This window comes from Lemur catta, chromosome 9, assembly GCF_020740605.2.
Source record: "Lemur catta isolate mLemCat1 chromosome 9, mLemCat1.pri, whole genome shotgun sequence".
NCBI lineage: Eukaryota > Metazoa > Chordata > Mammalia > Primates > Lemuridae > Lemur > Lemur catta.
The window spans coordinates 57,407,215-57,431,109 of record NC_059136.1 but is presented as its reverse complement, the minus strand read 5'-3'; the positions used below and the strand labels follow the sequence as shown (position 1 = coordinate 57,431,109).

Here is a 23,895-nt window from a genome sequence, read left to right as displayed (position 1 = left end):
TGTTTACATTAACATTTGACTATATTAAGAATAATTTCAAACAAAGAACAATAACTGAGCATTGTCATGAAATTAATTCACCACCTAGGTATCCCTATTTCATACTTTACAGCTTCAAGACATTTTTTTATGTTTACTTATTCCCCAAATACTTAAATGCCACTGTGCTAGGCACTGAGAAAATAATGAACAAGATCTCTAAAGTTTGTGGAGCAAGTCTCTACATTTGTGGATTAGTGGTCCAGCAGAGAAGACAAGTGAAACTAAGAATAACACTGCCTAATCATGTCCTTCACTGTTTAATGACTATTTAACCCATAAACTGCACATAAACATGCAGTTACTTAAGAGTGAACCAATCACTTCAGATATAAAATTTTACAGCTACACCAGAAAACTTATTTAAGTTTTTAAGGCAAAGTGCTAATAAATGCTACTAGAATTAGTAATGTACCTTTTTATAAGGTAACTTCTATATCCCTAAAATGTTGTATTTTACACTGGGGTAACTCATGCTAAGTTCTGTGGGAATTAAAATAGCAGTTAAGGGGCTGGGCGCGGTGGCTCACGCCTGTAATCCTAGCACTCTGGGAAGCCAAGGCGGGTGGATCGCTCGAGGTCAGGAGTTCGAGACCAGCCTGAGCAAGAGGGAGACCCCCGTCTCTCTCTACTAAAAATAGAAAGAAATTATCTGGCCGACTAAAAATATATATAGAAAAAATTAGCCGGGCATGGTGACGCATGCCTGTAGTCCCAGGTACTCGGGAGGCTGAGGCAGGAGGATCGCCAAAGCCCAGGAGTTTGAGGTTGCTGTGAGCTAGGCTGATGCCACGGCATTCACTGTAGCCCGGGCAACAGAGCGAGACTCTGTCTCAAAAAAAAAAAAAAAAAAAAAAAAAAAAAAAATAGCAGTTAAGTACCTCTTCCCCTAAGGTGAACACTGAATTAGTCATGTAGCAACTTTAAAGCCATTAACCAGGACCCACAAGTAAAAAGTTGGTTAGATAATAGCAGTCAGCTTGCTTATTGGCTATGATAAATCAAAGTGTCCAAACAATGAATGGCAAATGTTTCTGGTGAAATGCTGACCAAAGTAAGTTGAGAAAGGCATAAATAAACAGACTGGATTAAAGATTAAATTTAAAGGGGCTAACACTTTGGCTCAAAAGGCTAACTGTGAAAGAACAGAATTATGGAAAACTTTCTCCAAAGATGGCCTACACCAACTCTCTGTCATTCCTGTTCTTATATGCCATTCTGCCTCCTGTCAAGAGGTAAAATTTATTTCCTTTCTCCTGGAGAGTCCAGGCTAGCTTTGTTGACTTGCTTTGACTAGAAGTGACTACTTATTCCAGTTCTCTGTCTAAACCCCTAAAAACCCTTAAAAGCACTCAGGCTTCCCCTTTTGCTTTCTTGGAGCCTTGAGCCAGTGTGTAAGAAGCCAAACTACCCTCCTGAAGAGGAAGGTCGAGGCAGTGCCAATCATTGGATATTGTAAATTAAGCCATCTTGTGTATTTTCAGCCCAGCTGAACGCAGCAATGAGTAACCCCAGCCAATACCATGTGAAGACTGTCCAATAAGAGTCCAGCCAAGCCACAGACCCACAAGAAAGAATAAAGTAAGTCACTACATTTTGAATGGTTTATTATGATTATTTGATTTTTCCCCTAAACATCTGAGGTACAAACTATAATTATCCTCACTTTATAGAAGATAGTGGGGGCCCAACAACGTAATGTGCTCAAAACCACAGCTAATTTGTGAAGGTGCAACTCCAACTCGGCAAATTAACTTGTACTCCTCCCTAACATATTATGCTACACTTTCACTGTCCCAATGCAGTGATGTGTCTACTAAAAAGGACAATGTGATTCCAAGGTATATTGATGAGATTAGGAATCAAAATTATGATGAGAACAACAGAAACTGTCATGAAGATGGAAGCAATAGGACATCAATAGTTCCTAAAGACAAGACCACTTAAATTTAGCAAGAGGAGGATTTCTGTTCAAAATAAGAAAACTTATGAGCAGCCTAAAACTGAAATAGGTCACCTAGTCAGAAAATGAATGAGTTCTTCTCTTATCAGAGAGGTAGGTGTAAGAAAGAAACAAAGGATTATGTGGTTATTTTGTAAAGGGGATTCATATTTGTGGTCTTGTTTCTTTTTTAAAAATTTGTATGGATATATAATTGTCGTACATACTTTTAGGGTATATGTGATATTCCATACATGTATATAATGTGTAATAACCAAATCAGGATAACTGGAATACCCATTACCTTTTCTTTCTGTTGGGAACATTACAATTCTTGTCTTTTAGTTATTTTGAAATACACAATAAATTACTATTAACTATAATTTCCCACCTGTATTATTTAGTACTAGAAACTTATTCCTACTATCTAATTGTACTTTTGTACCCATGGTCTCTTTTAATTCTAAGGGAACACACAGAGTTCACCGAATTAATTGTAACACAAAAGAGGCAATTAAGTATATTCATTTGTTAAAATCTTTTCCAGATTTGGAGGCCAGAGGATGGCAAATGGGCAAAAAGAAAGATGGATAAAAGAACAGAGGAGAAAAAGGGAAGCAGCACAAATCAGAAAGCAGCAATAACAGCAAAGCTGGGGGAAAAATGGGAGGTAAGCAAAGCAGACAATGGAAGGGAAAGAAAGGACTGATAGTTCTTTTAAAAATGTTCAAAAAAACCCTCAGAATATCCTGCTAAATATACAATGCAACCTCCTACAAAATTTCATTCACCTACAATAATAGTACAATGAAAGTAATGATGGCTCTGAAACACTGTAAAAATCTGAATTAAAAAGGGGAAGTAGGCATAGGATTATGTAAGGAAAAGTATTCTAGGCATCATAACCAACCATAAAACAGGGCCAGGCTGACTGAAGGTATGCAACTTATAAAATTTTTCAAGTATCACAGGACATTAACTTTCTTAATCAAATCCAAAGGATTTTCAGGTTAAACAAAATTTAAGAACATACTACACTCAAGCACTACAACGTTGTTAACCTGTTGAATCTTGGTGAAAACTAATCTGATTTAGAAATTCACATTTCCTCAATTTAATTCAAATAAATGTATGGGTTTTTTTTCCTCCCACTATTAAGTATCTGGTTTTGACGACAACCACTGTCTTTCAAAGATATTGGCAAAGCATAGTAGCACATGCCTATAATTCCCAGCACTTTAGGAGGCCAAGAGGAAGATCACTTGAGGCCAAGAGTTCGAGACCAGCCTAGGCAACACAGCAAGACCCTGTCTCTACACAAAAAACTACTTGGGAGGCTGAGATGGGAAGATCCTTTAATCTCAGGAGTACAAAACCAGCTGGGGCAACACAGAAGTCTTGGTGGGGGGAGGGGAAAAAGCCAGTTCTAAATAAAGGAAAAAGAGGAAAGATATCATGGCCAAAATTTTAAAAAATACCTGAGAATAATTTGCTGAATTAATTTATGTTCTGATTTTATATGGTAGTCACCTTAACAATGGGTGGGGACAGTAAGTCATTTACTCAGCAGCAAGATGCCATGAGAAGCTCATATCCAATATCTCTCAATAAATGGTTCTTAATCCAGAGTTAAACACACATGATATGGTTCTGAAGAGGACACTAAACTTAATCGACAGGTAAGTTAAGTGGAACTTGAGATCCTAGAGATAAGAGATTTTTCTGTCTATTGCATCACAGTATAATTAACCTCTTAGGTTGTGAAAACAGTTAAGAAATACGAGGTCAAGTAACATTTTTCCCCTCAAAACCCATCAGTTTACCCAGGCAGATATTAAAGTTTTTAGCAGACGCCTTGATCCAAAGATAGTCTATGTTACATGCTTTATCATTCAGTTCTGATTTCCCTTCCTGAGGCAGGCTCAATCTGCCTCTGCAAATACAAATTTCAATAAACTTTCACTCCTGATTATGGTCAAATATTTCTAATGAAAAGTTTATGAACTAAAAATCCATCTCTAGCCTAGTGATATACCTCTCTCACTGGTCCTTCAGTACAATTCTACCTAAACCAAACAACTGCCAGAGCTGGTGGCAAGACCCTAACCTTTGGGGATCCAAGCACTCCTTAGAGTAAGAGCTTGGTATAATGGAAATATTATAGTATATGCTTAGAGTTCCACCCTCACCATTAATTTCAAAAACTTGGGCAATAATTAATCTCTCCGAGCCTTTACCTTCTCATCTAAATGAAAATCTACTCCAAAAGGCTGCTATCAGGTCTAAATGAGCATATAAACAGGAAGTCACCAATCATAGCTCCTGACAAAGAGTAGGCACTCTACTCACTGGTTACTCTGTTATATGTAAATGTAAGATATGGGGATTTTGACACTCAAAGTCTGCTTTAGCCAGTAATACCAGCTACTTGGGAGGCTGAAGTGGGAGGATCACTTAAGGAATTCAAGGTTGGCCAGCAACACACCCTCTCTAAAATAAAAATTAAAAAAAAAAAAAAAATCTGCTTTAGCGCTCTTGTACTCTTAATTTTAGCACCTCCTTTTGGGTCCAGTAATCTAAAATTTGCACAACTACGAAAAAGTGGTAAAATAATGTACAAAAAGCTTTCATTTAAAGATACAGGATTAAGTCATATCAAAGGACAAAAAAAAAAATGAAAAGTACTTATTTTCTCTTTTTAACAGTAGACTTGTTAAACGGCAGAGACTATGGAGATAGACTGCTTACTGCCTAAATTCAAATCCCAGTTCACTGTTTACTAGCTGTGTCACCTTAACAAAAATTCAGAAATCTCCCTGGGCCTCATGTTTCTCATCTGTAAAAGAAAAACACAATACACAGGGTTGCTCTAAGGATTAAATGAATACATATAGAATATATACGTATTTTTTAGAGACAGGGTTCTGTTGCCCAGGCTGGAGCGCAGTGCTGTGATTGCAACAAGTGTACTCTAGAACTCCTGAGCTCAAGGGATCCTTTCCCGTAGCTGGGACTATAGGCGTGTGTGACCACACCTGACTTAGATTTTTTGTAGAGACAGGTCTATGTTGCCCAGGCTGGTCTCAAGTGACCCTCCCTCCTCGGCCTCCCAAAGTGCTGGGATTACAGGTGTGAGCCACTGTGCCCAGCCTAAATGAAAGCATTTAGAACAGAGTCTGGCACATAGTAAAGCAACAAGGAAGTGCTCTCATCGTTTTGGAAGATTTAAGTCTAATCTGAACCATATTCCTTAACCAACTATTTTCTTTCCTTTGGGTATAAGCTAATTAAGCAAATTACCATTCCCAAAAAAATTTCCACACTGTAGTAACTTTAAAATGACACCTTAAGAAAAAAAAATGATACCTTAACTCACCCACCTACCCACAAACCAACCACCTTAGCTCTGGACTCCCCTCTTACACAAACTAATTTCCTTAGGTTTAAAAAATGCCACCTTATGGCCAGGTGTGGTAGCTCACGCCTGTAATCCTAGCACCTTGGGAGGCCGAGGTGGGCACATTGTTTGAGCTCAGGAGTTCGAGACCAGCCTGAGCAAGAGCAAGACCCCGTCTCTACTAAAAAAATAGAAAGAAATTATCTGGCCAACTAAAAATATATATAGGAAAAATTAGCCGGGCATAGTGGCACATGCCTGTAGTCCCAGCTACTGGGGAGGCTGAGGCAGGAGGATCGCTTAAGCCCAGGAGTTTGAGGTTGCTGTGAGCTAGGCTGACGCCACGGCACTCACTCTAGCCCGGGCAACAGAGTGAGTCTCTACTAAAAAAATAGAAAGAAATTATCTGGCCAACTAAAAATATATATAGGAAAAATTAGCCGGGCATAGTGGCACATGCCTGTAGTCCCAGCTACTGGGGAGGCTGAGGCAGGAGGATCGCTTAAGCCCAGGAGTTTGAGGTTGCTGTGAGCTAGGCTGACGCCACGGCACTCACTCTAGCCCGGGCAACAGAGTGAGACTCTGTCTCACAATAAATGAATAAATGCCACCTTATTTCTCCCAACCATTGTACTTATTTGTCTCTAAACAGGTATACTTTCTAGAAAAAAAATTCTAGATAGTAACAATGTATGCTTCATAATCATGGTTTAAAAGGTTTTGGTCTCAAGACTCCTTTTATATTCATAAAAAATTATTAGAAAGCTGTCAGCTTTTCATCGTGGTAGTGAATGTAAGTTTTTGAAATCACAAATAGTGTTTGTTTTCCTTGAAGTAACAGGCTCACTTCATTTTTCAAGATGTCTGCCAAATACCCAAGTCTGAATAACCATAACTTGTCTGTCTGCAGTGCTTTGAAGTAAAAACATCATTCCATGAAAAAAAGCAGCTAGTTTAGCTCACAATTCAAATAACTGCAAGTGCTTTTCCTAGAGACAACCACTGTACTTCCCATTTTGCCTCCCAGAAAGATGTCTATCTAAAGGCTGTTAATGAAGTAATTAATTTTGGCTTCAAGGACATTTAAGTAAAATAAGTCTCTTTTCTTTAAAGCTGTTGAGTACATGATGGTGAAGAATACAATAATTGCTAGAACAATTCAGAATCACTGCCTTGATTAGTGCTAAGGAATCAGCAGCATTAGCCACCCTTGCTTTTGTGCCATCAGCACTAAATGTTAACAGAGTAAGAGCCCATGATTTAGTATAGTCATGAAAACAGTTGTGACCTCAGGGAACCCTCTCCAAAAGGACTCTTGGTCTGCATATCACTTTAAAGAATGGTGTGTGTGGAGGGGGGAGTCGAAAAAAATAAAGAACAAACTGTGGATTTAAAGTAATCTGTGCTATGTTGTACACGTTAAATATATATAATTTTTTTTTTTGCCAATTATGCCTTCAAAAAGCTGGAAAAAAGGAATTTGGCTAAATATCTTTCAATATCTAGATCCAATGCTATATTCTCCTTAAAGCTAATTCTTCAAAACTCTTCAGCTTCATCTACACTGGCTGTACACCTAGTATCTAGTGTAGAGCTTTTAATTCAAGGAGAAAAAAAGGGATAATATCCTAATTTCTGTCAATAAGGGACAAGCTAAATGAATTGTTACACCCATATAATAGAATACTATACAGACATTAACCTTATTCTCCAAGGACAGAATTGTTTGCTTGGCACATAAATTCCCAAGAAATACACACAAAGGACTAACAGAGATTATTACCTCCCCTCTGAGGAGATGGGATGAGGCCACAGATTTATTTTTTCATTCTGTATCCTATGCTCCATGACATCTTAATTATTATCCAGACCAAGAACACTTTAATTATGGTTTTGCACCTTTTACTTTTCACATGCATATGTATTCTTAACCTACTTATAGGCTCTGTAAAGATAAATTTTAGGCACTCACATATTAAATCCCCTGACCGAATTAGAACACATGAATAATTTGAACTGCTTCATTTAAATAAAACAGGTACTTTAGAACAATCTTGGAGGATATTTCATTAGCTCGGCATCCTAAAGACTATTTTTGAGAAACAGCCTTCATCATCATCAAAAGTTTATGACCTTACCAAACTTCTGAACAGTTAAGAGACTGACACTATGTTAGATAATGAATATTTTGCTTTATGAAAAAAAAAACAACGTTCTGTTTCTCTGAAGACCTAAGAAACTGCTCATTTAAAGCAAGTGTCTGGGTGCTGTACATATATTCAGAAACAGCAGCAAAGGAGCAAGCTGAGTACATCCTAATATGGGTACGTTTCAGGTTTCTATGTAATGACCTTGGAGGAGGAGGAAGCAAAGAAAAATCCAGCAGAGATAGGAATGGGAGGACAGTGTGAGACAACGAGGCAGAGTAAATCTGTTTTGAAGTCAGGAGTCCTGGGTTTTGGTACTAATTCTGCTACCACCAAGAGGTGTGACAGGCATTTCATATACAAAGCTACGACCAACCTTCTCATCCCAATCTTGTTTCACTACACACCATTAATTTCAAAGCCTTCCTTTCAATGTTATCCCCAGAAAATTTCTCTTATTTACCTCAGCACTAAAGAATGGCCATCTGCCACTACACACTCAAATCAAACCACTGGGCTATGTGCTGTTATTTAGGCTTGTCAACTAAACTATAAGAAGCCAACTTGTAGGCAAATATATTTGAAAGGAAAATTACAAGTTACAGAGTTGGAACCATATTTTCTCTAAATGAGCAACCCACTCATTATAAATGGACACAGCCTATTTGGAAAGCACTTTGGCAAAACACATTTAGTTATAACCTTTGACAAAGTAATCATAATCATAAGGCATCTATCTTTAAAAAAATCCAACTGATACTTTTGCACCATAATATTTTTAGAAATCCTTACTACTTTCTAAATTAAAAAACATAATGAATTACTAAATACAGTTAGTTAAATAACACGGCATCATCATGTGCCTCCTAATATCATGCACTGAGGAGAATACAACATAACTTTCAGGATTTCCTGACAGAAATGCACAATCTAAATTTAATCATGAGGAATCACAATCCAAATTGAGATGTTCCAGAAAATAACTGGCAAAGACTGAAAAACTGATCTACATTAAAGGATAGTAAGGAGATGTGAAAACAAAATGCAAAGTATGATCTTGGATGGAATTTTGGACTAGATAAAAAATTACAGTGGTGTAATTTGTGAAATTTAAGTAAGATCTATAAGGTCCTATAGTAGTTTACCAATTATTTTCTCAATTTCCTGATTTTGGTAATTATACTGTGGTTATGTTAACATTTGGGGAATCTGGTGAAAGACATGAAAAATTCTTCATAATATTCTTCCAACTTTTCTCTAAATCTGAAATTACTTCAAAGTGAAAAATTAATACATTTTAAAGAGAAATCCTTTTAATCATGTTTAATTTCTGGAACATGGGATTACCAATGAGTTTTACTGTCCATTCTCATACCTTTTTGTGCTCATGTGTTTTTCAAATTTCCTTATTGGGCTGGTATTACCTTCATATTTATGAGAGCAATCACACAAAAACAGTGATATGTTTGCAAACAAAAATACTAGAGGTGGAGAGAATGTTCTCACCTTGTCTTATAGAGTTTTTCACCAACAGGTCATAATACTACATTTCATTTCTACAAAGACAATTATAAGTAAAATGTCATTAGCAAACTGTAAATACCCCCAAAATATCAAAGTAGAGAATCACCCTCTAATGAGACATTTGTGAATTGAAATTTGAAAATATAGCTGTGGTAACTTTGATGTTACCTCACCAATATGTGAGTGGGAGAAAGACCAAGCTTCCATGACCCATCCCTCTGTTTTAGATTGTACTGTCATGGTTCTCCTTCCATGAACACAACAAAGAACAAGACATTACAACGAGTAAAAAGTCATGTTTCAATCTATCCAGGTGGTACTAAGTAAGGGACTAAAAATATTAATGCTTACTGTATGACCTAATGTAAGTCACTGAACCTCTGAGCTTCGGTCTCTTGATGCTATAAATTTAAAATTTCCATAAATTCTATGAAACTTCCATTTTATTATTCAACTAAAAAACTCACAAAATACCCAACAAATACCATTTTAATAACACCTTCATTAATAGAAATAATTTAATTTCAACTCTCCAGTACAATGTACAAGTTCAAATTTCTAGTTTTGTAATTTTTTTGTGCACAGAGAGTTAATTTTCCTAGAACTTTTACTTTATTCTGTAGAGCCACTGAGACTTTTATAATTTCTAGACCTCTTAAAATTCTGTAAAGAAAGCATACAAGCCATTAATATTAATGTTAGAATAGGGGCCTATCAATTTGGAAATTAGTCTCTCACTCCCCCTTGTGGCTGGAGTTGCTTCTATTCTCTAAATTGCAACGTCCTCACTTCCAACCAACCAATCAGAAGTGTCTCACCAAAATGCTAATGACATCAGGTGGTCTCAAGAACTAATTTAGTAAGTATCTGCAGACATTTTAACTTCAAACTCTTACCTTTCTATACAATGTTGGCTTAGGAGAGTATAATTTTAAGTTGTAAACAGGTGTTCTATGAATAAGATCATACATAGGAAGGGACAGAGTTGCTCAGTTTCAAAGAGAAGACTGAGGATGAGTAAGGATTTTTGACCAATCACTTAATGGAATGTATTTTCTATTAATAGATGGCAAATCTTAACCATTAAACTTTTTTAAAATCAACAAGAAATTTAATAAAGCAGTTTAAGAAATGTTAAACCCAGCCTAAAATTTTATTATAATTCCTGTTAATAGCACCTGGGCAGGATGGCTCTTGTCTGTAATCCTACAACTTTGGGTGGCCCAGGAAGGAGGATAACTTGAGGCCAGGAGCTGGAGACCAGCCTGATCTATATAGCAAGACCCCCCCCCCCAACCCTGCCCCGTCTCTACCAAAAAAAAAAAAAAAAAAAGGTTACCTGGGCGTGGTGTGCACCTATAGTCCCAGCTACTTGGGAGGCAGAGCCAGGAGGATCCAGTGAGACCTAGAGTTGAAGGCTGCAGTGAGCTATGGTAACAATGACACCACTGCACTCTAACCCAGGCAAAAGACTGAGACCCAAAAAGAGTAGTTGCTCCATAGAAAGCCTCAAGTATCTTAAAATGTTTTGTTTTGAAAAATCAACTGGGTGAAAGGGCTACCAAAAAGTGGGACTAAAAACTGCTAAGTTAAATCAGGTTCAGAGAATTGTCTTCTCTGGATCATTAATGCTAGCAAAACAATCCCAGTAGGAATCAATGTCTTAAAAACATCTACAAACAAATTCAAAATGTAGATCCTAAAGATTAAAAGTGAAATAGTAAAAAGTACCAAAAAAAACTTAATGAGTAGTAAGTGAAAACTGTTAAAATCATTCTGACACTCTTCAGGCTTTCCTCTTCTCCCCTACCCTAGAACTGCTGCTACAGTTGGCATCAACCCTGGTCTGCACTGAAGTTTCTCATCAACCAAGACCCCGTATTTCCCCCATTTTTCTTTTTGAGACAGAGTCTCATTCTGTTGCTCCAGCTAGAGTGCAGTGGCATGATCATAGCTCACTGCAACCTCAAATTCCTGGGCCCCAGAGATTCTTCTGCTTCAGCCTCCTGTGCAGCTGGGACTAGAGGCATGTACCACCATGCCAGCTAATTTTTCTGTTTTTTGTAGAGATGGGGTCTTGCTCTTGCTCAGACTGGTCTCAAACTATTGAGCTCAAGAGATCCTCCCACCTCAACCTCCCAGAGTGCTAAGATTACAGGCGTTGAACCACAGTACCTGGCCTATAGTATTTTTTAATTTGCACATGTACATTGTGTACTATACTTATAAATCAGTGGGACTGTATTTTATCAGTCCCTTTTTAAAAAATAAGGTTGAAGCCCAGCTCTTCTATGTTCAACCAATTTGTAGGACTTCCCTCTCCCCTCTACCCATCTCGTTACATAAATACATGTCTATTTCCCTTTCTAGGTTGTCAAGATTTAAGAGCAGAGGCTTTTTACATTTTTTTTAATAGCACAGGGCTTATGAGATAGCAAGTACTCAAATATTAAATATAAAAGTTTCAGTTTACTAAAATTCTCTTAATTTTAATCACAAAATTTAAGTCAAGCTGCACTGAAGTGATGTCAGAGGTATAAAAGAAGTAAGCAGTATTCTTTGCTATTTCTGTGTTCATTCAACAAATTCTCAAAGTATCCTAAAGGTAAATACTACTATTCCCATTTTGAAGAGGCAGAAACTGAGTCAGAGAGATACAGTAAAATGTGCCCAGGCCGGGTGTGGTGGCTCATGCCTGTAATCGTAACACTCTGGGCGGCCGAGGAGGGAGAATCGCTCAAGGTCAGGAGTTTGAGACCAGCCTGAGCAAGAGCGAGACCCCATCTCTACTAAAAAAACATAAAGAAATTATATGGACAACTAAAAACACATATAGAAAAAATTAGCCTGGCATGGTGGCACATGCCTGTAGTCCCAGCTACTTGCGAAGCTGAGGCAGAAGGATAACTTGAGCCCAGGAGTTTGAGGTTGCTGTGAGCTAGGCTGATGCCACGGCACTCTAGCCCGGGCAAGAGAGGGATACTGTCTCCAAAAAAAAAAAAAAAAGTGCCCAAGGTCACAAAACGAATCCAAAATTCAAACCCAGAATATCTTTCAAATGTTATCCCTTTGATACAATTAAAGAACAGAACCGGATAATAATATCCTCTATTAGATGGGAACAATAAAGGGGAGGAAGGAAAAGTCATTACTGTTAAAGAGCATTACTTTGAGATGTCATTATTCCAAACATCTTCCTAACAGTATTAAAGTACTCATGAAATAGCTGAATTTGAGAACTTGCTTGTTCTAAGCAAAAGAACTACAGACAGCCCACCTATATAATACTGTCCTCAACTGTCAATTTCACAGAATCACATTTTAAGCAATGTGTCTTGGGTAGGATTTTCATCAAGTGTCTTTTTCATCAACCAAATGTCGTCCAAGTAATGGTGTTTATTACGTTTGATGAAGCAAAAAATTTATGAGCTGACAGTTCATGAATCTTGGATCAACAAGTAGCTCTTTCTTAGAAAAGCATTTGTTATTAATCACTTAGATGAGAAACATTCAACTCACCACTGGGTTCCTTGGTAATAATACTCCTAAATTTTTAAAAACTAGATTCTAGAACTTGTTTGCAAGTTGGGAATTAACTGCCACTAAAAAACATTTCTAACTTCTTTAGTGATGTGCCAACTCATTAGATAATTCAAATAAGTGAAATTCTAATACAACAAAAATTGGGCACTTCCTGCAAATTAAATGCAATAGGATCTTTCCTAGACTTTACAACTCATGAACAACATGCATATAGGTCAACCCCATTGAACAAATCTTATTTTGGTCTTACTTAACTTTATAAATTTGGCTGACTAGCCTTACATTCTACCCGTGGTTACCACTGTAAGCACATTTTTATTTGGAGAAGGGAACACAACACATCTTGTCAAAAGAAATCCACAAAAGCTTATATACTGAAACTTTTTAGTAACCTATTTCAAGGTAAACAAAAGTACATGTACTACACAAAATGATCTTACTCATATCAAATCAGCTATATTCATCCACGTGGCTTTGGTAACTAAAGATCCACATTGCAGGAAAAGAATGAGAATAGAAAAAAATAATTAGTGAAATGTGCCAGTATATGAAACTCTATTCTATACATTACTACTTATATCACATTATACCTTACCAGAAAACACAAAACTAAACTGCTATTTCACAGCAACTTTCACAAAGACATGTTTTTCATAATTACAGACTAGAGAACAAATGACTGGTTTCATACAAATGCACCTAGTAAAATGGAACTGCTGACATGGTGGCCAAGCACACTGTTCTTCCCACACCAAATTCAAATTTGTACCATCTAAAAATATCAAAGCTGATATTCCTTCAGTGTACTTTACAAATTAAATACCACAAACACCAATGGTCCTGTTTTCAAGAATGAAAGAATGGAGCGAAGTCTCTAAAGTTGATGAAAATGACTTAGATATCAAGATTAAAATAAACTCTAGAGTAATGGAAGCAGAAACCCTCAGGCCACAAAAATGGAAGTTAGCAATGGCTTGTATCAGGGACAGTGAGAAGACCAAACTGGAGCCAAAGGCTTCATTCAAGTAGGGGACTTTGGCAAGGATCAAGCAGACAGGATGAAATCTGTGCTTCATAAAGATTAGAATAAGAACGTATGCAACACAGAACTGCGAAACAGTAAGTAGCAAGTCCAAGTGAACGACCACAAGCAGTAGTGAAAGGATGTTTATAATTTAGCTCTGTCCATGAAAATTAGATCGTTCATCCTTACAGTATAAGGACAAACTTATTCGTCAATGTGGACTTCTCTGAGTGTAATCCTAGGTACGATACAAGCGTTAATATTAGCATGAATGTAAAAGTTTGGGAACCAATGATCTAGGACAGCAATAACAGCTTGTAATCAGAAAATGAAGTCAAAGTTGTGTCCCACATGTCATTTTTAGTCTAGAAAACGTTAAAAATTAGGTAGTTATGAAGGACAAGCAGTTTCAAAAGGATGACAAACTCTGGCTTTGAGCATATTGAAACTGATAGCAGTTTTTAGTCCCCTAAAAACTTGAGCAGTATTTATTCTCAATGTAAAATTGTAAAAGTAAAGCAAAAGCTATGGAAACTAGATTGAAATAACAGAGAACCCAGGGATTTTTCCATGGACTCTACTAGTTTTTTAACTTAGCTGACATCTCAACACTCATCATTTTGACTTTTTAAAATTTTCTCTCTCAAACACTTCAATATAAATGTGCTAAGAATCACCTATTTTACAGTCAAAAATTTATGATGGAATTAATCTAAATGGTCCACTATTTAATTCAATATTATAAAGGCAGAACTATTTCCCCTTCCCATCAAACAGCAAATGCATACCTTCTCATTCCCCGCTATTTCCATCATTTCCATTCCATATACCTCAGACTTTTTATATTTGTACAAAATACCTCACCACATGCAATACAACTTTAAAAAACAGACTACTGAACTTTATTACCAAAAAAAGACACTATATAATTTATTCCTTCCTGGAAGGGATTATAGCTATCTATAATGTCACTTAAGTTCTTTATACTGTGAAACATACCAAAAGCCACAAAAGACATGTAAATATACAGCACCTTGACAAAGTGGTAAAGATAGGTATAACACTGCAGAATCCTTTGGAGAAGTCCTTATTCCAATAAATGAGCTGCCTAGTGCAGCTTAAAAACTAATTTTACATAGCAGTTTTAACACACTGACTGCCACATTAGAAAAAAAAATTTTCCTTGGGGCCTCAGTGTTTTATTAAGGAAAATACAATAAAAACTTCGAAAACAAAACAATCCCTTCTAATTTAATGGAAAATTTGTATTTTTATTGTCTTCTGTGCATGAGTTATATCCAACTTGAAAAATAGTTCTTGGGGCTTCCAAGGTTAAGAGATGTTTGATAGTTACACATGCTTCACGAAGCCCTGGGCTCAAAACTAGCGTGAGTAAAATATAACTCACATGGCAGTTAATGTGTTAAAGCCAAAAGCACACATTAATATATTCAGACTAGGGAGGACCTAAAAGCTGCCTGGTTTCCTATCTTGCTCCTGTTTAGTGGCGGTTCTGTGAGCTGCAGATAAAAATCAGTGCCCTGAAACCACACCTTAAAACCGCCCTGGGCAAATAAAAATGTAGAGCAGCATAACAAAATGGAACTCAATCAAGTTAACAGAATCACTATTAAAATTACTCAACTACTGCGCCCAACTGTTAACAAATGTTAGACACAAAAGAGTTTACTGCTTCCTCTCCTAGACCTCCTATAAAGCCATTGTTTACCTCTACTAGTGGCTTTCACATTTTGAATGAAATCTTTGAAAATCTGATGGCTGGCATGGACCCTCCAGCCCAGAATTTTAAAGGCTTCGTGGCTTTTAAATCCCCTTCATGAACTGTTTGAATTGAGACCCCTGTACTACTTATAGGCAGGCCTGTGCTTTTGAACAGAACCCCAAAGCTAAGATAGACACAGAAGGTAGTCAAGGTGCTTTACTGGATTCTCATTCTCCACAACCCCATGGGATAGTTATTATTCCTACTTAATTGAGCTCAGTTTTCTGAGGGATTGAGTGATTTCCTCAGGCCACGCATCTTTAGCAAAACTATGATGTGACTCAAAATCTTGAGCTCTATTATACTTTAGCAATACTTCTTTGAGTTTGAATTGGTTTAATATGTATCTCCTCATTTTGTTTTTCATTTCATTATCATTTACAAGATAAAAAACTGCTCAATTTTTGGCTGTATCTTTAAAGTTTGTAGAGAAGAGGTACCAGTATTGAGTCCCTCCCCAACTACTAAGAGAGCTTTTGGTCTAAGCACCTGGCAGGAAAGGCAGATTGCATTTAGTACGAATATTGTAATTTCAAATTAACAACACAAGAAAAGAACCCCAAGTTCTTTTACATAATAAAAAATCTATTTTGTGAATATGCCAGTGACCACCTCCCATGGTAATGCTTTATAACTCTTGTAAAAAGTACCACAATCCCCACTCTTTGCTTACTACGTGTTATAAATTAAACACCAGATAAATGCACATAACCAGAACGGGCTACTAAAAAGCTCTTCACACTAGCTGCTTGACGAGTGAGACAAAAACAAATAAATAAATAAATAAAAATAAAGATCTGTTAGAAAACCTCAGAACTCTGGAGACTAGGTGCTTTCTGTAGAAAGAAAGAAGGTATTTTCTTAGCTATTATAAAACATGTGCTTAATATAACAAAACCTGGTTCATCACTGATGCCATCATCCAACAACACTAAATATATTCTGCAAAGGGATTACCTACTTATTTTTCTCAAATTAAAAAAAAAAATCTAAGTTCAAAAAACCCACAGTAATAAAAAGTTGTAAATTGACTGTATTTTTATCATGTAAAATCTTAAGATATGATTTAAGTTTTAAATTACTTAGTGGTCCCCAAACTTTTTTGGCACCAGGGACCGGTTTTGTGAAAGACAAGGGGTGGGGTGGAGGGGCTGAGGGCAGGGGATCCAGATCAAGCTTTCCTGGCCGCTCACCTCCTGTTGTGAGGCCGGTTTCTAACAGGCCCTGACCAGTACCCAGGACTAGTCAGAGGAGGGCAGGGGGCAGGCAGACTCAGACCACAGCTCTTACTAATCATTAAGTACAATGGCTCAAAAATTTTCTCTCTGGTAGAAATATCAGTTTCACTATACTTTATTCTTCCAGTTTACTAGAAAGGGGAATAGGAATTTTATGCAAGATGATCCACAGTCAATGTGATCTCTGAAAAAGACTGTAGGAAAAAGCCCATTCATAAAGAATCAAGGTATCTGTAAATACCAAATTTTCCTAAGTTGAAAAAGCCATGAAAAATTAGCAGTGCGGATGATTTAATTCTTAAGAGGCCCTGCTGCTTTTGTTTATTTAACAAATATTTGAGCACCTACTATATGTTATGAGCCATGCAAAGATCACTAACAGAACTTTACTCTAAAGACCAAGGCTGGAAGCAAAAGCTTTTTTGGAATTCTCTAAGCCACTTGTATGTTAAATGAAAGTTTCTTTACCAAAGTGGAAATTTCATTTAGACTTTGTATGAAGCCAGTGTTATTCTGGAGGAGAACAATATGAGTAGTGACCAGTATTAACCTTCTTAATAATCACATCAACAAAAGAAGCTATTTAGAGATTGATCTAGTCATTCTCATCCACTGGTTCTATGCAATGTATTTTTTTCTTGCTAAGGAAACCAAAGGGAAGCAAACTTAAACTGCTACAAGTCTTAGGAATAGGAGAATCTTCACAATGACAGGGACTTTTATACTTTGTGTGTGGAAAACATGCAAATACCTACCTGGAATTGCAAATAAACTTAACAGAGGGTAATGTTACTACATCCCCTTTTATTCCTAAAGTTCACTTTTGTCTTTAGGGAAATTATAACTTGTAACATACCCTTTTAAAGCCACAATAAGAATTACTTGATCTATCAGATGTAATAACTGGGGGAAAAAACACCAGACTGAACAAAACTCAGTAACGTACATAGATACTCAAGTTAGTAAGGAGAGCAGAAATAAAAAAATCAACATGTTATAGGAAAAAATGACATTTTCAATTTTTAAATATTCTCATCTTAGCAAATCACAAAATAGGCATTTTTCATTTAGCCTCAATAAAAGCATAATTCCTTTTTTCAACTTAGAAATAAATGATAGCTCTCACTGTACTGCCCCTGAAGACAGATGCCACATAAAATTTTGTGACTGAGCCCAAATTATAGGATTAACAAAATCACTTTAAAAAGACAGCCTGAAGAAAATACCATTTGAGAAAAATACAATTTAGGAACTGAAGGTTTTCCATTAGTTAAGACTAGTGTAAAGTAATCATAACACCATTACAACTTTAACAGAAACCTCAAACCCACAACCACATCAGAAATAATCCTACTGCTCATTATAGTAATTCTTTCATGAACAAGGTTCAAATAAGTACTGCACACCTGGATTTCCATACTGAGTCTCAGATTCAGTAACCTATCCAGAGAAATTGGGATACTGCCGGTTTACATGCTAGAACCCTGTAATACTGAGATCCAATGTGTAACCTGAAGTCCTGTGATATAGGTGTAATCACTTAATAAAACCACTTTAAATATTATTCCAAAAACTCCTGTCTCATTAAAAAGGGAAAGTATTCATATATATACAATGTTATATGCTAACTGTTGGATCTTCTACTATTTTTTATCCTCAGATTTAAGTTTTTCTGGATCAGAAAGCCATAATTTTTAAGATGGATTAAAATTAACCAAAATGTAATGTTTCATTCTTTAAAACTTTTATTAGAGAAGCACAGTGCTTCAACACAGTAGGTACTGAATACTTAAAATACTTCTTGATTGAACCTGGAAAATCAAGTCTGAGTTATTTATAACCTTTCATCCTGGTTGTCAGTATTCAAAATTGACTTCCAACACTTAAATTCAACAGAAAGAAGCAACTGTCAGGCCAGAGTTTTCTGCATGGGTGACTCATTAACATTATTGCGGCTAATCCAGAGAAGAGTACTATGTCTACAATGAGTCTCCTATTACATCTCTCCAGAATAAAACAAGATATGTAAAATTCCTGTATCCACACATGTGCATTTAAGATAATCAGCTCTAGAACTACTACAAATATTCTAACTATAACTAAAACAGCAATACTATTAGTTGATCTTTTCAATTATTAAAAAATATACCAACAAATTCCATTATTTTTAGCAAAAGTGATCTGTTTGATAATCATTGTTGCATTTGTTTTACACAAACTTTATCTATTATTGTCTTAACATCTTTTAGTAATGGCACCTAAAGACTTCTAAATTTAGAACACTCAATTTTTAGAAGGAAAAGAAAAACCAAAGAAAGAAAAAGTTGAGAGTAATGTAACTGATATTCATTGAAACCCTATAATGAAGCTAGACTAAATGTTTGATTCTCACCAGTACATCATTGCAGATATCTCTTAGCTCGGTCTCAATTTTCTCTCTGTATTCTCGAGCCATCTGCTGTTTTTTCTCAGCACCTTCCGTCTTTTGCTCAATACTTGAGACGACCCTCCAAGATGACCTACGGGCTCCTACAACATTCTTATAAGCAACTGAGAGAAGATTCCTCTCCTCATTGGATAATTCAGCTCCTTGCTCAGTTACAGACTTCATGCAGGCTGCCATGTCATCATATCGTTCAGCCTGCTCGGCCAGTTTGGCCTTCTGAACCAGCTCATTTTTATCCATGACTGGATGTTCTGCAGAGGGGGGAAAAAAAGGAGTATTTAAATACTTTTTCCCATCAAAATAAACAAGCTCAAAATTATACTTGTTGTACATAAACTTTATTGACACCTTGAACCCAACTGCCTGAGGATGATTCTTCACATGAGGAATTAAAATGCAGCCTTCACAAAAGGACCATGTTTTGAAAAGGGGGAAAAAATTAGCACACTCAGCATGCAGAACAAAATTTACAGCCATTAAAATCAGTTTAGCAAAACTAAAATTTCATTACCTCATCTCTGTTCAGAAGATCCTAATTTTACACAAGGCCAAACTACATTTGGTCAAAAGGTCGCCTTAAAAACGCCTTATCTTACTTTGCCTAATCTCAATTTGTTTCCAGTATCACTAGTGATCCAAAGAGCAGCTTTTACCCCTTTAGGAAAAAAATTGCCTACAGAGAACATCAGAATCTCTATTATACTTCCAGAATCATGATTCATGTCATCTTAGTGTAATTCACATCTTTTTGCTTTTGTAATACTTACTCTGGTCAGGAGTGATTAAATTTTAGTTGCTATTATCCCCACCCCAAATCTGATCTCTGCAATATTTGCCAGCTGATCATAGCATGGCAATTTTACAGGAAAAATGACAAAACTGTTTGTCCTTAGATATTCTGAATATAAAACCACCACCAAGGATCAGTATCTAACTAACCCTAAGGCCTCATCTATGCATATTTTGTTGTATGCACACATGCTTTAAAAAAAAAAAAATCCACGGGTCCTGGAACTTCAACTCTTTATCTTTACTATCTGTGAGGACCAAAATATATCACACTGGAAGCACTTAATCTACAAGTGTTTCCAGTGTCAACGATCCAGTTAAATGTAGAAATACTGCATTTTGCTTCTGGTAGTCACAATTTAATTGAAAGTTACCACTCAAGTTGTCTTTCACCATGACTTCACACTTACTCTCTTTTCCCTCATTTTTTTTCTTTTATGTACCTTCCTAGGCAGTCCTGAGTCATCTTTCCCTCATTTTAAAGTTCCCTAGACTTTTCAATTTACCTCGGCTACATTCTTCTTGAAAGATCCCTCTTCAAAGGTGCTAAAACAGCACAAAAGATACTAACCCATAGTGACACCACAGAAAAGACGATTTAAAAGGAAAATCGCCTGAAGTGCACTTTTTAAATTAAAAGGTGAACAGAAGAGCCATTGTCACCCACCATGGGAACTGACTCCCCGATATCAATCGTATTTACCTTTCCAGGGAAATCCCACAGTACTTTTTCTTTTTTTAACCAAATGAGAACAGGTCCCCACCATTTAAACAAGTAATCAACTAGCCTGGGAGGCGTACTGTTTCAATGCGAAAACTATTTAAAATTTGTGATCGCATATCTCCTTCTGGTCTCGAAATTAATTTTTCCCCTAGGAACTCAAAAACGTTCCCCGGCTAAAGCTGCTTTTAACGAGAAATGATTTAAAACCAATACAAAGGTTTCTCACCCCGACCGCTTCGGTACAAGGGGAAGTGGAGAAGGTTTCTTACAGAATAGCTAGTGCTCCAATGGGGCCTCGCCTCTACATTGCGGGGAGGACTCGCCGCACCCATTTAACCCGTAACTGACTTAAGACGTCGGGTCGGGGGAATCTAAAATCCGCAGACCGTGACTTTAAAGTGCAAATCCTCTGGTCTGCGCTATCCGCAACCACCCCCACCTTGGCTCCGCCCAAGCTAGTGCCTCCGCACAAGTCCCCGACTCTCCTCCTTTGTCATGGCGGATCTGTGTCAAGGAGCCCAACCTACTGCTGAGTGTTAATTCCCCCCCCTCACCAGAGCAAGAGGGAGGAGCAGCCCGCGCCCCCGCCCAAGCGGGGGGTGGGGAGGGATGGAGGGAAGCAGCCAGCCCGACCCGGGGGCACAGACGCCAGCCCCGCCGCGGACACACCCCGCTCTCCCACCCGGCGTCTTCCCCGCCACCGAACCCCGCCGGTGCCCATTTAGAGTCTATAAGGGCCCGACAGCTGCAGCAGGTGGGGGAGGGGAACGAGAAGGAGCCACACCCAGCCAAGCGGGGCCACCACCGGCTGTTATGCTCAGGCTCCTCCGCCCCGCAAAGCAGGATATGCATCCCAAAACGCGCAGGGACTCCGTAGGTCTAACCCCTCCGGTGCGACAGCGAGCGACACGGCCCGCGGCTTCCCCATCCCCTTCTCCACCCCAACCCTGGGCCCAGAGCCCCCATCCGCATCTCCCCGCCCATTCATAAGCAGGGAAAAAAGTCAGCCCCATCCCCCACCCCAATGGGGAAAACTCAAGTCCTTCCGCCCACCGCTGAGCCCAGGAAATTCAGCTCTAGGTCCCCAGCGGGCCCCACCCCAAAACCTCACACCCGTGGAGGGCTCCCCTCCGCGCCAGAGCGCGGCCTCGCCGTGATCTACCTGACGGGCACCGCCGGGCCGGGCCTGAGCTCGGGCCCACTCTCGGCCGGGCCCTTCCCGCCCGGCCCGGCTCCCCCGGCCCCTCCCCGCCGCCGCCTCCCGGGGTGGGGGAGGGCTGGTCCCGCCGCCGCAGCGCCGGGCGCGGAGGCTGCGCCGAGCAGGGGAGGGAGGAAGAGGGGGAAGGGAGGGGATGAGAGGAGCGAGCGGGGAGGGGGCGGCCTCACCTGCGCCACTGCAATGCCCGCCGCCGCCGCCGAGTCATTATCTCGGGCGGAAGCGGAGAAGGGCGGCGAGGGGGAAGGGGGTGGGAGCCCGCAGGGGCAAGGGTGGGGACGGATCGCGGCCGCTGGCGCCCTGGCTATGCCTCGCCCACCCTCGGGAGCTGGCGACCGTGGGATCCAAGGGGATCTCGCGTGTGGGAGCCCTTTCCACCCCGGGGAGCGGGAAGGGGAAACGGGCACCGATCGGGGCCAGGCGTCGATCCGGAAGCAAGTAGCCGGAGGAGGCCGCTAGCCGCCCGCCGGGGTCCAGCGGAAAAGAAGCCGCCGCGGGTATCCGCCCGAGGAGACTCCGCCTCAGTCCAGCGCCGCTACCGCGGGGCGAAACGAGCCGAGGGGACGTAGAGCGGGGATGGCACCCACGCGTGTGGAAGGCTGGCCGGGGACAGGAAAGAGTGGGGCGAGGCAACGGCCAGGCTCCTTACCTGTGTCCGGAGTGGGTGGCGGCGGGCGGACGGACGGATGGACGGGGGCTCAGCAGTCTCTGGGCGGCGGCAGCGGCGAGGCTGAGACTCTGTCCCTGGATCTCGCTGCTCACAGGCTACAGCCGCTCCGCAGACACGGGGTTTCCTCCAATCACCAGCCCCGGCAGCAGGGGCACCACACGCACGATGACGTCAAACGCTGCTATGGCAACCGTTGATTGGTGCCCACAGCTCTCGGGGCCCAGCGCAACCGCCGCTCCCCGGTGCGCGCGCCCTGCCCGCCCGCGCTAGAGGGCGAGCGAGGGAGCGCGCCTCCTCGCCCGCTACCGACACTCCTCCCCGCCCCGCTTGGCTTCCAGCTTCTCTACTCTTGTCCCAAGTGCAGCTGGGCAGGAAGCTACTTTTTTATTTTCCTCCCCACCGCTAATCCCCTTCTTCGCCTTCCCCTTGGATCCTCGACGCCCTCTTTCTTTCTCCCCTGCAACCTCTGACAGCCCACTCTTCCTCTACGCCTACGGGAAGGAAATTTCTCCCCACCCCCACCTTAGCTTTCGTTCAGTCCTCCTGCGCCTGCGCCAGTCACTCCCTCTAGAAGGGGCTCCGGTTCAGCCACATCCGGGACCTTTCACATTCCCCCCACTGCTTCCCTGCTGCCTGCCCCGCCCCGCCCTGTGTGCTTCGCGCCGGTAACTGCCCCAGGGCTGTCCCGGGGCAGGATTACGAGAGTGGCTCGGCAGCCCGGGCATTATGATCAGGATGGGGGCGCAGGGCGCGGTCAGACTGGGAGGGAGCGGCGGTGTGGCGCGCGGCCCCCGCCCCGTCCGGCCGCCGCACCCTTTCGCCAGGCTGGGCCGACCTGTGCGCGCGGCCCCTCCCGTCCTCACTCCCGCCGCTCCGGCTTTACCTGCTGCTGGGGAAAGCGGCCTTAGACCTTTTAAGGCTCGGAAAAGAGAGTGAGGCGACCGGCCCCTGAGTGGCGGGGAGGTTTTCCAATCGGGAGCTCGGGATATGCGCGCAGTGACAGCCGCGAGGGGACAATGGGTGGGCGCGCGGTGGCGGCGCGGTGGGCCGGGCGGAGCCGGCGGGAGGTGAGGCCTGGGAGGAGATCCGGCTTTCGGAAAGCCCACAGTTCCCCGGGGAAAGACGGCCTTGTTAGATGGAGGGTTGGAGGTGATCATGGAAGCCTTAACAGGAAGAGAGGCAAAGAAACAGGCCCGAACACAATGATTCGTTGTCTCGTAGGCTAGATTTTCCTAGCCAAATAAAGATTTCACTTGAAGATTTCACAATGCAGTGATTTAAAACATAAAGATCTTTACCTTGTCTCCTGGAAGGTTTGAAGTTCCCAGGGCCCTGGTTGACCCAGATGGTGGTGGGAGCGGGCCACAGGCCGGGTGACTAGAGGGGACAGGCCAGGAAGAGGGGAATGGAGAA

At 40.4% G+C, this 23,895-nt stretch overlaps 1 protein-coding gene across 1 annotated transcript in view; it reads right to left on the bottom strand.

The window, feature by feature from the left end:
- The window catches only part of YWHAZ (tyrosine 3-monooxygenase/tryptophan 5-monooxygenase activation protein zeta), a 30,939-nt gene extending 8,429 nt beyond the window's left edge, over positions 1-22,510 (bottom strand). The window contains exons 1-2 of the mRNA XM_045561077.1: positions 22,462-22,510; positions 19,030-19,334 (exon numbers count right to left, since the gene is read on the bottom strand). Coding sequence (XP_045417033.1) covers positions 19,030-19,323 — 294 coding nt within the window. The 5' untranslated portion in view covers positions 19,324-19,334; positions 22,462-22,510. The remainder of the gene's footprint in view (positions 1-19,029; positions 19,335-22,461) is intronic.
- Between the last annotated feature and the right edge of the window lie 1,385 nt (positions 22,511-23,895).